The sequence below is a fragment of the Oryctolagus cuniculus genome, chromosome 12 (genome assembly GCF_051225735.1).
Source record: "Oryctolagus cuniculus isolate XC-2025 breed Fujian yellow rabbit chromosome 12, ASM5122573v1, whole genome shotgun sequence".
NCBI lineage: Eukaryota > Metazoa > Chordata > Mammalia > Lagomorpha > Leporidae > Oryctolagus > Oryctolagus cuniculus.
This window is the reverse complement of record NC_142878.1, coordinates 64,147,422-64,162,428: the sequence shown is the minus strand read 5'-3', so window position 1 is coordinate 64,162,428 and position 15,007 is coordinate 64,147,422. Positions and strand designations below refer to the sequence as shown.

Genomic DNA, 15,007 nt, shown 5'->3' with positions numbered 1-15,007 from the left:
CTGGGAGACCTGTCGGTGTGCAGACTCCTTCCAGGGCAAGGCCAGTGGGTGGCCCCGAAGAGCATCACCTGCGTGCACAGGTGGTTATTATGCACTTGAGATGGTGATGAAGATAGTAGTGCCAAGTTAGAAAGCATGCGAGCCGGGGACTGTCCTTGGAACATCCTTCCAGCCGGCCTTCTGCTGCTGAGCGGAGCGGGAGTGCTGAGGCCTGCGCTCCGGCAGGCTCCAGCCACAGCTCCTCCGCCACAGCGAGCACCGGCCATTGTCGCCTGCTGGAGCGTCTGTGCGCCTCTGCCGTCCGTGTGTTCTAACGCATTCTTCTTTCATAAAATCACCATCCTGACTTTTAAACACTTGTTCAGACATAGGTATGGATTTTTGTGTTAACTTGGAAAAGGTTCAGTTCGAGCGTTTGTTTAATTTGAACAGGCAGAATTTATGTGTTCTGCAATGTCGCCCCTCCTCCAAACAATAAATCCTGGATGTCCACCTCCGGCATGGTACCTGGAGCTCGGTGTGTTGGGTGGCAAGGCTTTGTCTTCGCAGCCACCCGCTGCCTCGCCACCTCCCGCCCGGCCTCCTCCGCTCCGCAGCCGAGGGAGGTCCCGGCCGGTGGGCGGCGCCCGGGGCCGCTCGGGACATGCAAATGAGGGGGCGGGGCGCTATATATACCCGCGGGTAGCGCCGGGCGGGCGAGCGCTGCCGGCACTCTGTCGGTCGGAGGCAGCCCGTGGAATCTGCTTCCCTGAGTGCTGCGGAGCCTGGTCCCGGGCTGGCCCCTCTGCTGCCCCCGGAGCGGGCCATGCCGCCGCGGGAGCTGAGCGAGGCCGAGCCGCCCCCTCTCCGGGCCCCGACCCCTCCTCCGCGGCGGCGCAGCGCGCCCCCGGAGCTGGGCATCAAGTGCGTGCTGGTGGGCGACGGCGCGGTGGGCAAGAGCAGCCTCATTGTCAGCTACACCTGCAATGGGTACCCCGCGCGCTACCGACCCACGGCGCTGGACACCTTCTCCGGTACGTTCAACGTCCCTGGGACCGCGCGGCTCGGGGTGGGGTCGTCGCGGCGGGAGGACGCGGGGGGGGGGGGGGCATCCCGGGGAGCCGGCGGAGAGCGGGCCCCGAGGTGGCGCTCGTGAGGCCTGGTGGGGCCGAGGGCGCTCTTCCTAACTCGGGCTTTCCCCGCCCCGCCCCTGCAGTGCAAGTCCTGGTGGATGGCGCCCCGGTGCGCATTGAGCTCTGGGACACAGCGGGACAGGTGAGAAGCTGGGCGCGGCAGAGGGGTGGGGTGGGGAGAGGGGGGAGGGCTGGGGGAGAGGTGGGCTGTTGGAGGAGGCCTTGGTCTCCTGGAGTCGCAGGTCTTGGGCCCCAGAGGAGAAGCGGATTCCTGTTGTGTGTGGCGGGGAGTTAACCCACTAACGCCCTGCCTGGCCTTGCCACCGCAGGAGGACTTCGACCGGCTGCGTTCCCTCTGCTACCCGGACACCGATGTCTTCCTGGCGTGTTTCAGCGTGGTGCAGCCCAGCTCCTTCCAGAACATCACAGAGAAATGGCTGCCCGAGATCCGCACCCACAACCCGCAGGCGCCGGTGCTGCTGGTGGGCACCCAGGCCGACCTGAGGGACGATGTCAATGTACTGATTGAGCTGGACCAAGGCGGCCGGGAGGGCCCGGTGCCGCAGCCGCAGGCCCAGGGTCTGGCAGAGAAGATCCGGGCCTGCTGCTACCTCGAGTGCTCGGCCTTGACGCAGAAGAACCTGAAGGAGGTGTTCGACTCGGCCATTCTGAGCGCCATCGAGCACAAGGCCCGGCTGGAGAAGAAGCTCAACGCCAAAGGTGTGCGCACCCTGTCCCGCTGCCGCTGGAAGAAGTTCTTCTGCTTTGTTTGAGAAGCGGCGGTCGACGGATGGGGTGGGGGCCAGAGACTCCTGGAACATGGGGCGTGGGGCCTCGTGGGGCCTGGCCGCCCCGGGTGGGGGCACAGTTCCCCTGTGTGCACTGTGGGGACATGGGCCTCTAACTGCCCACTCTGATAAGCCAGGGGGAGCCCAGGGCCCGGAGCAGGGAAGGCTCCGGTTTGGATTTCTTTGGTCAAGGCTCACAGAGCAAAATCTAGCACTTTGATTTCTGATGGGGTCGTCCCAACAGTGTCAGTCACCCCTGAGCCGTTTGGGACCCAGTTCCCAGTTTTGTGTCATGGGCCTGCAGGTCAGCCTTCTCGGCCCATGGGCAGCAGGAGTCCCGGTGGGCTGGAAGGTGGCCAGCCATGGCAGGAGACAGGCAGGGATGGCATGGGTAAGGCGGAGGCCAGTGAGAGGTTGAGAGAGGGAGAAGCAGGTGAAGCCTGGGAGTGTGGGACTGGAGGCTCAGCTGAGGGCTGGGCTCGGGAGGAGGAAGGCGAGGAGCAGAGCAGGGGAGCGGGGCTGCGAGGAGCTGCTGACACCCGTGCTGCCCTCAGCCTGCAAGGCCAGGGAGGGCGGGGCTGGGCCCTGGGAAGAACTGGGTCTCAGGGCTCCCCAGGCACTGCCCGAACTGGCTGGGCCAGGAGCGGGGCAGGAAGTGAGAGTCAAGGCCCAGCGAAGGGAGGGGGAGGAGCTGCCAATTAGAGCCTGAAGGAGGAAGGGTTTGGGGTCATCCCTTTCCCTAAGGTCACAGCCTAGGAGGTAGAGCAGTGCAGAGGATGCAAATAAAACCTTAAGTTTCTGAAGCTGCTGTCTCTGTCCTTTCCTGGATTGCTGGACCGTTCGCTCCCGCATGTCCCTCGCCAAGGCCCAGGGCCCTGGTCAGATGGATTGGGCACCAAAGGACTGAGGCTAGGTTGAAGGGTGGGGCCTGGCCCAGGAGGGACAGTGTGCTGGGAACTGCACTTGGCGGGGGGCAGGTGTGGGGCTCCCTGCTTGGGGCTTAGCTGGTTCCCAGGACAGCTAGCGTGGGAAGCAGCCTGGAAACGGGTTTCCCCAGGTGTCAGTGCCAGAGCTGCTTTCCCATGACCTCACCAGGTGGGTGGGGCACCCTTCGCTCTCTGTCTCCTAGCTAGAGCACAGCGCTCAGCTGGGGCAATCCCAAGCCTTCTAACCTGCTCCGATCCTTCTGACAGTGCATGGGGCGCAGGGGCTCAGGGTGGAGGACCCTCCCTCCAGTTCTTAACTTGAACATGAAGGGAACCCTGTACAGCCTTAAACCTCAACCGCTGGCCCAGGTGTTCCTCTCTGGCAGGTCAGGACCCATGGAAGGGTCGGTGTTGAAGGGCCTATACGAAAGTGTTCTCTCTGCGGGTACGAGGGGCAGATATCCAGAGAACACTGCCTGGAGTTGGAGCTGGAAGGGTTTTTAAAGGGCATGTTGGGGAGAACAAAGCCAAACACAGACTTACAAGGAACTAGGCTCAGAGAACAAGGGTGGTATCCCACGTGAGGTGTTAGTACCAAGAGGTTGTAAGGGTGCTTGGCGTGGTGTTATTCCTGTAGAGATATTTCTGAGGCACACCTGGATACCTGCTGAGGTGGGCGCTCACACCCATGCCAGTCTGCCGGGCCTAGCTCCCTCTGCTGGGTGAATGTGTGTGTGAAAAAGCATGGCTGAGGGACAGAAACTGTAGCCAAGTGAAACCTCTGATAATCCCAAGTTTGGTTTTACTCAAGCCCACATCCTGCCCCGCCAGGGCCTGCCCCGCAGAGCTCCAGCCACCTTGCCTCCTGTTGTGCCCGTGCTGCTGGCCCGGGATGGCTGGGTCTGGAGGCCTCTCAGTGAGAGCCCAGGCTGACACATTCCCTTCAGGAGCAGAGACCCCAGCTTCAAGTTCAGGACCTGACACCAGCCATGACCTCAGGCAAATCAGTTCCCTTCTTTGTGCCTCAGTTTCCTGGTTTGCAGAGTGAGACTCAGGACTCTGAGTGGATTAGGGAGTTTTTAAACTGCCCAGGGCCTGGGAGGTACCGCAGGGAGGGCCACAGAAGCCTACTCAGGTGGTCTCGGGCTCCCCTCCTGCCATCCCTCTCCATTCCCTCATGGTCCCCGCACATCCGTGGCACCCAAAGGGAAAGCTGTCCTGCTGGGTCTTCGAGCCTGGTGAGGCCGCCACAGCCTTGGCCTGCGTCCTGCCGCTGTGGCTGCCCACTGCCACCCGTCCTGTGCAGCTGCTCTCCCTCTGACACCTTGTAGCTCCAGGCCATCTCTGGCTCTCAGCTCCTAGCAATGAAGGCCTCACGTCTGACAGCAGCCCGCAGCAGCTCCCTCCGTCCGTCCGTCCCCATCTACCACCCGCCGGCTTATCCCCCAGTTATCTCCTGGCCCCCTGACTGGGCTGGGCTTTCTCCAGCTAACCCCCCCACCAGGACCCAGATCCCCCCCTCACTCCCAGACATCCTGTGTCTCCTGCCTGCCTCCCGACACCTCCCTGGGCACACCGAGGGCACTGAGCTTTGCTGCAGACTTGAGCTGCAGCTCCCCAGCTGCGTGGAGAGCCAGAGGAAGCCCCGCACACGCTTTTATGCTCCCATGGGGTCTTGCCCTCAGCCCAGGTCTGCTGAGGGGTGAAAGCCCGTGAGCCCTGGGGGGCGGTGAAACACGCTGAGGCTCACGGCCAGAGCCTGGGCAGGGCCAGGGAGGGTGACCTCGGCTTCCAGACCCCCGGCTCTCTCTGCCTCCCCACTAATATGCTCACACTCTACTTCTAGGGGGTGCTTTGATTTCTCTCTCTGACTCTCCTTTGTCTCATTTCCCCTTCATTCTCTACTCTCAAGTCTATATTTAAAGGACTATTATGTTCATTGGATAAATTTGTGTTTACTTACTTATGTCCTTAAATCAATGTTTTTTTTTAATTAAAAAAATTTATTTGAAAGGCAGATGGTGGCAGGGTGGGGGGAGAGAGAGAAAGAGAGAGAGGGAGAAAACTTGCTGGTTCACTCCCCAAATGGTTACAATAGCTGGGGCTGGGCTGGGGCTGGGGCTGGGGCTGGGGCTGGGCCAGGCTGAAGCCCAGAGCCCTGAACACCATCCAGGTCTCCCCCATGGGTGTCAGGGGCCCAGGCACTTGAGCCATCTTCAGCTGCTTTCCCAGGTGCATTAGCAGGGATCTGGATGGGAAGTGGAGCAGCCGAACCTCAAACCTGCACCCATATGGGATGTCTGCAATGCAGGTGGTGGCTCAACCTGCTGTGCTGCGATGCCAGCCCTATGCATATGTATTTTAACATTTTTTTGTGATCATGCTGCAGATACAATTTTATACATATTTTTTCATTTAGAATGTTGTGCTCTTTCATTTCATTGTAAAGTCTGGAAATGAGACTACCTACATATGTTTTTGCTCAATATTTCACACCAACCTTGCTTTCTTTAGCTGGATCTGCATTGGGGGGCCTTTAGGTTGTTATCCATTTTTTATTATTATTATGAGTGACACATGTGCAGTTGCAGAAGGTTTGGAGACTGGGCCCGATATGATGGCCAGCAACTCTTCCGAGGGTGCTGGGTTTCTGTGTGCATGACTCTGGGCCTGACTGGTGGGTGTTCAATAAATACTAGGCGATGACACGGTGAGCATCTGTTGGCGTCCACGCTGCTTCCTGTCGCCCTGCTTTCGCTCTTGCCTATTTAAGGTGAGTGTTGTCTTTGGGCAAAACTCTGAATAATTCCATAGTCTGTGTGGCTGTGGCTGGACTGTGGGTGTCTGTGTGTTCACAGCCCGCCCTCCCTGAGGAGTGTGTGTCTGCGCACCTGAGCGTGGAGTCGGTCTCGGGGACGCCGTGTGTTTATGGGTCTGGGGGTGCCTTGCTTAGTTCTGTGCGGATCCACGTGGGCGTCTCTCCCCAGGCGCAGCTGGGTGCTGGGCATGCGCGCTGGGCCCGCACACCTGCCGGAACTGTGGCCTTGCGATCCGTGGGGAGCAGAGTTGTGCCCAGGGCAGAGGTGCCACACCCTCCCCGAGCTGAGCTCCCGTTCTCCTGGGAACCAGCCGGTGAGCGAGCAGACCGAGAGTAGACTGCGTCAGGAGCACCGGCCCCTTTTGCAACCAGCCCAGCCCCCAGGCGGTAACCGCAGAGCACAGGTCAGACCTGCCCCCTGCGCCTGCTGCCAGGAAACCCGCTCCCAGCAGGGCTGCGCAGTCAGCGTCCTGCTTGGGCCTGCGCCAGGTCCCCCGGTGAGCGGAACCCAGCGGAGGGGCCGCATTAGTCACCGCGTGGCGACCGCGGGGCCCGGCCAGCGCTGCTTTCTTTGGCAGCCCTCGACCCCCATGGCTGTCTTCCATCCCGAATGCACACTAGGGCCAGTGGTTGGGTGAGCGCCAGTTTTCAGACACTGAGACTGAAACCCAGAGCCACGTGACCAAACCCTGGGTCCCGGGTTTCCTGACCCTGTTACCCTGTTCTGGGTGTCTTCCCACTGGTCCATGTTGTGTGTGTGTGGGGGGGGGGGGGGGAGTCTGCCTGCAGAAATGGCTCTCTTAGGAGGAAGGCGGGAGATGTGGCAAGGAGGGGTGGGCTGCACCCAGTCGTGTCCATGTGCCCGGGCTGGCGGTTCGTCTGTGGGCCCACGGTTATCCTAGGCTGTGGAGGGTGGGGCCCCTCCTTGTGGGGTCCCCTAACGGAGCCTGAAGGATTGGCCCCATAACTGGGACGATGGTGGACTTCATCGGCGGCCCCTGGATGTTTCCCAGACTGAGCCGGCGCTCCGTTATCAAAGCGAGCTTGTGGTCCCACGGCCTGTAACCCCTCGGGAAGGTGGGCCCAGTCATTGTCCCCAGCCCTGCAGCCTCCAGGACCCCTACCTGTATAACGGGCCTCCCTCACCAGATGTTTAGACCATGGCGTTGGCAGTGAGGGCACAGGTGTGGCCGGAGGGAGCTGGCAGAAGAGCACAGAGCCCACCAGGGCACTTCCTCCTCCGGGCCTGTGTTCTGGCCATGCCTGCCACCCCAGTGCCCCGTGCCAGCCAGCAGAGATGGCTTCTCTCCTCATTCCTGAGACTGGGTATGTTTATTTCTGTCCCCCAACCCTGGCCAGCAGGCCGAGTGCTCCGCGGCTCCACTCCCCGTCCCATGGGGCCTTGGAGACTCAGCCTCCCGTTCCAGCCCCATCCTGACCTGCTCGGTGACTCTGGGCAAATTACTGCTTTCCTCCCTGTCTGAGCGGCTCCCAGGTTGAGAAGTGGAGCTGATAGGCTCCGCCCCTCCCTGACTCCCAGGGGACTTCAGGGATGAGCAAGATAACAAGCAGCTGGGAACTGATGCAGGAAGCTCTCAGAGCCAAGAGAGGGCTCCGTGCCGGCCTGTGTTTACCTGGGTGTGGGCCCTCGGTTCCCAGACTCCTGGGGCTCGGGACCAGCCCTGACAGCTTCTTGGCTCACGAAGCCTTTGTCCCATTTCCAGAGAAAGGACAGAAAGCAAAGCCAGGAACCCAGTGGTGTGGAGCAGGTGAGACTTGTTGAGCACAGAGTCTGGGCTCAGAAATGCCGGCTTCCTGGCCTGGCTGTGTCCCCAGCCACTGGCTGGGTGACCTTGGGCAAGTCACAGCCCCGCTCTGGGCCTCCGCGCCTCAGGCTCTGGCGGCTCCCTCCCCCCCAGCCTGTAATCTGAGTCAACCTCGTGATCTGGGGACAGAAAGGATCTTGTCGGCCCTGCATTGTGGCACAGCTGCCTGTGTCTGTGGTGTGAGAATCAGCCTCACCTGTCCTCTCGAAGGGTGGACCGAGACTCAGAAGTTCAGCGAAAGCGAGACTTTGTTAACCAATCTTGCAGGCCCGGCGCCTGGGGGGCCAGCACAACCTGGGGTCCTTGACAGCAAACCATTTATTTCCTAGCACGCAGGTCCCTTCCCCCCGGGTCCTCACTGGCTGAGTAACTACAGGGTTACAATCTTCCTGGCGCTGGCTTCAACTGTTTTGGTCACTAATGTCCTGTTTGCTTAAGGACCTTCAGGTGTGTGTAACCTGTTTCCTTCTCACACACGGCATCCCCTGTGGAGCACTGCTTCAAGTCCCGGCTGCTCCACTTCCAACCCAGCTCCCTGCTGACGCACCAGGGAAGATAGCAGAGGATGGCCCAAGTGCTTGGGCCCCTGCTGCCCACATGAGAGACCCAGAAGGAGTTCCAGGCTCCAGGCCTGGCCCACCCTGGCTTTGTGGCCATCTGGGGAGTAAACCAGCAGATGGAAATAAATAAATAAATATATATATATAAATAAAAATGTTCTTGTCATTGAGTCCAGCACTTTTATGCTTTATAAAGCATGATGAGCCCCCTCTTTGGTCAGCCCGGTTAACCCAAGGCCATGACTCGCTGCCAAGGGGATCCTGCTGATGAGGGCCAGTGGTTCAGAGAGAGCCCTGTGGGGACACAGCTCCCAGGGAGCTCCAGGCTCAGCGGGGCATCCTTTATTCCATTAGTTTTTTGTGTTTTAAATTTTTCTAAAAATTTATGTTTATTTGAAAGGCAGAGAGAGAGAGGGAAAGAGGGTGAGGAAGAGAGAGAGAGCATCCCTTGGCTGGCTCTCTCCCCAAATGCCCATGACAGCCAGGCTTGGTCCAGCAGAAGCCAGGAGCTGGGAACTCCATCTGGGTGTCCCCGTGGGTGGCCGAGTACTTGTTGTCCCCTAGGGTGCACGTTCTCGGGAGGCTGCACTGGGAGCTGTGCTGGCACTGGAACCCAGGCGTCTATAAGGGGTGCGGGCATCCCGAACACTCAGTGTCTGACTCTGTCTCATGCTGCAGCCTCTCGCTCCTTCCTGGCTTCCCCCACAGCCTAAGGCCCAGCAGCCGCTCTCCTCGCCCACTGTCGTCTGTGGCGAGGGCCAGGGCTCTTCTGTCGGTTCCCTCTACACCTAACAACGGCCTCCACCCCGACTCTGCACTCTGCATAGGTTTGCGCCCTGTCCATCTGCCAATGCTGTGCTCTCTCCGAGCCGGCATGCCCCTGGTCTGGCAGGGTTTGCAGCCCTGTCCCCCTGCAGCTCCCGCTGTGTCCTCTTCGCTCCCAAGGTGCCGGTCTCACCTGCTCGCAGCCGCCTTCTGTCAGTCTGCCCACTGGCTTGCATGGTCACCTCGTCCACCCATGGCCTCGCTCCAAATCCAGGAGCCCCATTGCCTCTGCAAAGTGTAGAATGTGCACCCCCACCCACCCAGGATGCACCTGTAGGGCCCAAGGACTGCAAAACTCACAGGTTTGGGGTGAGCATTTAACCAGTGGGTAAGATGCCCACGGCCCACAGCTGCCTACCTGGGTTCAATACCAGCCCTGGTTCCTGACTCCAGCCTTCTGTGGTGGTGGCTCCAGTAATTAGGTTCCTGCCACCAACATGGGAGACCTGGATTGAGTGCCTGGCTCCTGGCTTTGGGGAGTGAGCCAGTGGATGGGGTCTCTCCCTCTACTGGCTTTCTCTCTCTCTGTCTCCATGCCTTTCAAATAATTTTTAAAAATGTCTAGGTTTTCACCCCACTCACCATCTTATTTTATGTCCCATCTTGTTTAAAAAAACTTGTTCACATTTTATGTCCATGGTATCTCATAATTTATGGCCCTTTTAAGCTCCCTTAAATCCTTCCCATAAGCCACCAAAAGGTAAGGAACTGGTAATCTATCCATCCATCAGTCAGCCCAGTCTGCCCCTCACCTTCTACCTGCTTCTCCCGAAACCACACCCTCCCTGGTGTTTCGGTTGGTGGCTTTGCTTCCCGGGACAGAAGCCCACAGGCTGTGCTGACTCATGCTGGCCCTTGGCGTACTTGGCCTCACCAAGTCTCAGAAGTGTGCCTTCCCCTAGTGTCCAGGGCTGTGCCTTCCTCTCCACAACCCCCACCCCACTGTCTGTGCCCCAGCTCAGAGCTTTGTGGCTTGATTGTTTCCTTAAATGTATATATGCTTATTATATATAATATACATATTTACATATACATTTTTATATATGAATACTTTTTTTGACAGGCAGTTAGAGAGAGAAAGAGACAGAGAGAAAGGTCTTCCTTTTCCGTTGGTTCACCCCCCAGATGGCCGCCACAGCCGGCGCGCTGCGCCGATCCGAAGCCAGGAGCCAGGTGCTTCCTCCTGGTCTCCCATGCAGGTGCACGGCCCAAGCACTTGGGTCATCCTCCACTGCCTTCCCGGGCCACAGCAGAGAGCTGGACTGGAAGAGGAGCAACCAGGACAGAATCCAGGGCCCCAGCTGGTACTAGAACCCAGGGTGCTGGCGCTGCAGGTGGAGGATTAGCCTAGTGAGCCGCGGCGCCGGCTGAATACTTTTTCTTATTACAAAAGCAATGGCTAGTCATTGTAGAACAAGAAGAAAATGCAGATTTACATAAAGAAGAAAATAAAAACTGTAACTTTATCAATGGGAGAGAACCTTGTGGGCAGTTGGGTAAATATGCCTTTTTGGGTTTTGTAATTTGTTTTTCTTCATGTTAATGTTCTGCCTCTCCCCCACCTTTTTACACCACAATAAGAGGCCTCTTTCTTTCCCAGTCTGCTTTCTCAGTCTTCCTGGTTCTGGGCTCTGCAACCCCCAGAGGTGCTGCAGGGCAGGAGGAAGTGGCGAGCTGGCCGAGCTGGCCAAGAGGAGAGCTTGGGAGCGGTAGGCACCCCCAGCTGAGGTCGCACTTCTGGGCAGGGATGCTGGCAGCAACCCATCTCCAGGGAGCCTACCAGCGGCTGCCCAGGTTGGAGTCCCACTGCAGCTGGGTGGGGAAGGGAGTGGTCCTGCGCCCTGGACTCCTCATTCAGGGCTGTTTGTTTAAGCAGGCAGGGATGGGTTGGGAGAAACAACCCGGTGTTTGTCGGTGTTTATCTGTACTATTGGCATTGATAGCTTTTGGAGACAACTCCCTGATATGAGTAAGGCAGGATGGGTTACAAGAGAAAAGATGATGGGGGTACAAAGTTGAATACCCAGAGGTCCGAGGCAAGCACCAACCCTGGCATGGGCGGGCTGGGTGGGGGGCACCTGCCGGCTGAGGAGGACGCCAAACTCAGCGCCTGGATCATCGTGGAATAGGGGCCCCGGGCTTGCCAGGTGTTTGCAAGAAGTTAGGAACGGGAAGTTTTTTTTTGTTTGTTTGTTTGTTTGTTTGTTTTTTTGCCTTTTTTTAAAATGCAAATCCATGACTTTTTTTTTAATATAAAGATTTATTTACTTATTTGAAGGCAGAGCTACAGAGAGGCAGAGACAGACAGAGAGAAAGGTCTTCCATCCACTGGTTCACTCCCTAAATGGCCGGAGCTACGCTAGTCTGAAGCCGGGAGCCAGGAGCTTCTTCCAGGTCTCCCACATGGGTGCAGGGGCCCAAGGACTTGGCCATCTTCTACTGCTTTCCCAGGCCACAGCAGAGAGCTGGGTCAGAAGTGGAGCAGCTGGAACTCAAACCAGTGCCCAAATGGGATGCTGGCACTGCAGGCAGTGGCTTAACATGCTGCACCACAGCACTGGCCGCCTCCCTGACTCTTTAAACGTGGGCCACTAAGTGAATTAAGTCCCTTTGGGCCAAACCATGACTTCAGGCTGCCGTGTGCCACCCAGCACCTGGTTTTACCGCCCAGCTGCTCTGCACTCCACACGTCTCCTCACCTCAGTGACTTGGTCTTTCCTCCTCCCCTCCCTGTCTCTGTGCTGTCATCTCTGCTGACCTGCCCCCCCTTTTTCTTTTTGGACAGGCAGAGTGGACAGTGAGAGAGAGAGAGAGACAGAGAGAAAGGTCTTCCTTTGCCGTTGGTTCGCCCTCCAATGGCCGCCGTGGCCGGCGCGTGGCGGCCGGCGCGCCATGCTGATGCGAAGCCAGGAGCCAGGTGCTTCTCCTGGTCTCCCATGGGGTGCAGGGCCCAAGCACTTGGGCCATCCTCCACTGCACTCCCGGGCCACAGCAGAGAGCTGCCTGGCCCTTCTTAAAGCTTGGCTTACTCCTTCCCTGCCTTGAGCCCCAAGCTGGCCTCGAGCCCCCCGCCTCCCAGCTTCCCCTCTCACTGCTTCGGGACAGTTTGCTGACCCTGAACAAAGAACCCCATGACCTTCACTTTTGCTAAGACTGTGTTCCTGCCAGGAACACCCTCACAGACATCCATACCCACCTGCTCATCTCAATTTTGCCCCATTTAAAAAAATTGTGTTAACCTGCTCATTAACAAAGGGGTAATAGCATTAGCTATTTTAAGTGGCATTAAGGACATTCATACTATTGTGCCACCATCACCACCATCCATGTCCAGAACTCTCATCATCTTGCAAAACTGAAGCACTAAACCCATTAAGTAACTCCCCACTGCTCCCTTGCCTGAAACCAACCAGTGTTTTTTGTTCTCTGTTTTGTTTGAGAGGCAGAGCGACAGAGCGAGCGAGCGAGCGAGCTTCCATCTGCTGGCTCACTCCCCAAATTCCTGTAAGAAGCCAGGAAACAGGATCTCAATCCAGGTCTCCCATGTAGGTGGCAGGAACCCAACTACCTCAGCCATCAGCACTGCACCCCAGGGTCTGCATAAGCAGAAGGCTGGAACTGAGAGCCAGAGCCCAGTATGGAACCCAGGTACTTCCCCTGCGACGGGCAGGAATCGTAACTGGCTTCTTAACCTCTCAGCTAATACCACCCCAGTTCTATGATGTACCTCCCATGAATGATTTATGCAGCATTGGTTTTTCTGTCTGTGTGATAAGTTTATTTCACTTAGCATAATGTCCTCAAGTTTCACCCGTGTCCTTCTTTTAAGGCTCAGTAGCAGTTCTCTGTAGTACTCCGTGTTGCTGATCCGGTCATCTGTCAGTGGGCGCTTGCACTGCTTCCACGTTTTTGGCTGCTATGAACAATGCTGTTGTGAACATGGGTTTCCAAACACCTCTTTGAGACCCTTGTTCCTCCGTGAGGCCACTTCTCAACCTTCTTAATCCCCGGGGTCTGATCAGCCTCTGCCTCAGGCCAACAGCCATTCCCTCTGTACCCAGTATCCACAGGCAGGGCCTAGCAGGGGGAAATCCGGGAAGAATGGGACCTGGTCCCCACCTGAGGAGTCCTGTGCGGGTGAGGGCAGACAGGCTAACACGGTGATGTGCAGCAGAAGGGCGTACCCCATGCAAGAGTGAACAGCAATGACCTTGGCCTGGAGAGCCAGGGGAAGCTTTTTGAGCTGGGTCGTGTGGGATGTGGGAGCTTTCCAGGGGGGCAAAGTGACATCCGAAGTGGAGGCGACTACCTGTGCAAAGCAGGAAGGAGGGCAGGCAAGAAAGGTCTGAGGGTCCTTTGGGTGGGGATGGAGCAGAGAATGGCTGGGGAAGTCACAGAGCCAGGAGCAGTGTGTGTGTGTGGGTGGTTTAGTTAGTGTTTACATCCATGCTGCCTGTGCTGCAGAGTGTAAGCTCCAGGAAAACAAAGGCTGCGTCTGGGCACTCATTGCTCCACACCTGCCACCTACCTGAAACTGCACTCCCCTTAAATAAACCCTGGCAGCAGACACAGCATCGCGCCCAGCAGTGGTGAGAGTGCCCCCTAGCGGCAGCAGCAAGGTCCCACCCCTGCTGCCAGCCCTGACGCTGCTGTGCCCCGCCCACAGCCCTGCAGCTGTTACCAGGGATGGTGCTTTGCCCGGCATCACCTTGCTTGATCTCCACCCCTCCCTGAAAGCATTCTTACTTCAGGCCAACAAACACCTGCCAAGCACTTGCTCTACACCGGTTGCTGTCTGAGGCTCTGGGATAGAGTAGTTATTCATCACTCCAGCCCTGCAGCCTGCCTAGAAAAACCAACGGGTCATGGGGAGTGGAGGAGGAATGCAGTCTCAAAGGATGGATGAGTGACAGGCAACGCAGGGACTCAGAAGGGGAAAAGCAGTGCTCTGCAAAATGGAACAAAGGGAGCGAGCCCCGCCCCTGCCATCTTATTAACTACCATTCACCAAGGTCACAGCAGGAGCGATGTGCTGGGGGCCCAGATGACTAAGTTTCCACCTGCCGGCTGCTGACCAGACACAGGAGCACAAGAAGGGGTGCTCGGTGCTCCGGGTCCTGGGAGCAGCCCCAGGAGCAGGGAGTGCCCACCACCTGGGTGCTCCCGCAGGCTTTGAGCTTGGGCTGAGGGATGAGAAAGCTGAGGGGTGGTCCAGGCTGACAGCACAGCGGGTACAGACATAAAGTGTTACCCAGGGGAAGGAGGCCCACCCTAGCAGGCTGTGAAGGTGGCTCCCGGGCCTGGGGCTTGCCTTGGAGGTGTGTGTGGAGCTGGGGACTCATGGAACTGTCCCCTGCGACTTCCTATCTGGTCATGCATGCTGGTGGTCCCTCTGGGGCTTGAAAGCAGCTCCCAGGGGTCGTGCTGTGCTGCAGGGAGTCAAACTGCAGCCTGCAATGCCAGCATCCCATGCGAGCGCCTGTTCAGGAGCTGGCCACGCCTGCACTGCTGGGATAGCAGGAGTCCCGGCTGCCCCGCTTCCTGTCCAGCTCCCTGCTGATGTACCTGGGAAGGCAGCAGAAGGCGGCCCAAGTACTTGAGCCCCTGTCACCCATCTGTGAGACCCGGACAGAGCTCAGGACTCCTAGCTTCAGCCTGAACCAGTGGATGGCGGATCTCTCTCTCTCCTCTCTCTGTAACTCTACCTTTCAAATAAATAAATAAATCTTAAAATAAAAACAAAAACCAGCCCCGACCTCCCCCATAAGCCTAGACTTTGGAGTCACCATGTTAGGGCTGTGCCCAGTCCTCCCACACTGGCACGAGGACCTTGGCAATTCACCTTGACCACACCAGGTTCCTCACCTGTAAAATGTGCATAATGATACCTCCATCACTGGGTTGTCTCTGAGCCAACAGTTTGAGATGGGTAAAGCCCTGAAATAGTGCTTCCTGTGTGCTTACCTGGACTGCACCACATTCTTAGCGATCAGCAGTGCTTGGCACAGTAGTGTGCAGAAGAAATGAAGGAACAAATGAAAGGGCTGTTTTTGACAGCAGGAGGTGGCTTGAAGACAGGCAAGGGGCAGTTTGGAGCGGAGTCAGGAGGTCAGAGCCAGGGAGGGCGGCATTCCTGGGAAGCAGCCAAGGCT

The 15,007-nt window shown here is 57.8% G+C and overlaps 1 protein-coding gene across 1 annotated transcript; it reads left to right on the top strand.

The window, feature by feature from the left end:
• Positions 1-697: 697 nt before the first annotated feature.
• Positions 698-2,703, top strand: RHOV (ras homolog family member V). Its single transcript, XM_002717975.6, has 3 exons — positions 698-1,013; positions 1,196-1,254; positions 1,442-2,703. Exons 1-3 carry the CDS (start codon positions 806-808, stop codon positions 1,883-1,885), a joined length of 711 nt encoding a protein of 236 aa, XP_002718021.3. The 5' UTR covers positions 698-805; the 3' UTR covers positions 1,886-2,703.
• The last annotated feature ends 12,304 nt before the right edge of the window (positions 2,704-15,007 follow it).

What these genes read in the sequence shown, in the direction of transcription:
- RHOV (XM_002717975.6), top strand. Translation starts at nt 806, where the DNA reads ATGCCGCCGCGGGAGCTGAGCGAGGCCGAGCCGCCCCCTCTCCGGGCC. An exon ending in GGCGCTGGACACCTTCTCCG is followed by an intron (nt 1,014 to 1,195) that starts GTACGTTCAACG and finishes CCGCCCCTGCAG; the next exon opens with TGCAAGTCCTGGTGGATGGC. An exon ending in TCTGGGACACAGCGGGACAG is followed by an intron (nt 1,255 to 1,441) that starts GTGAGAAGCTGG and finishes TTGCCACCGCAG; the next exon opens with GAGGACTTCGACCGGCTGCG.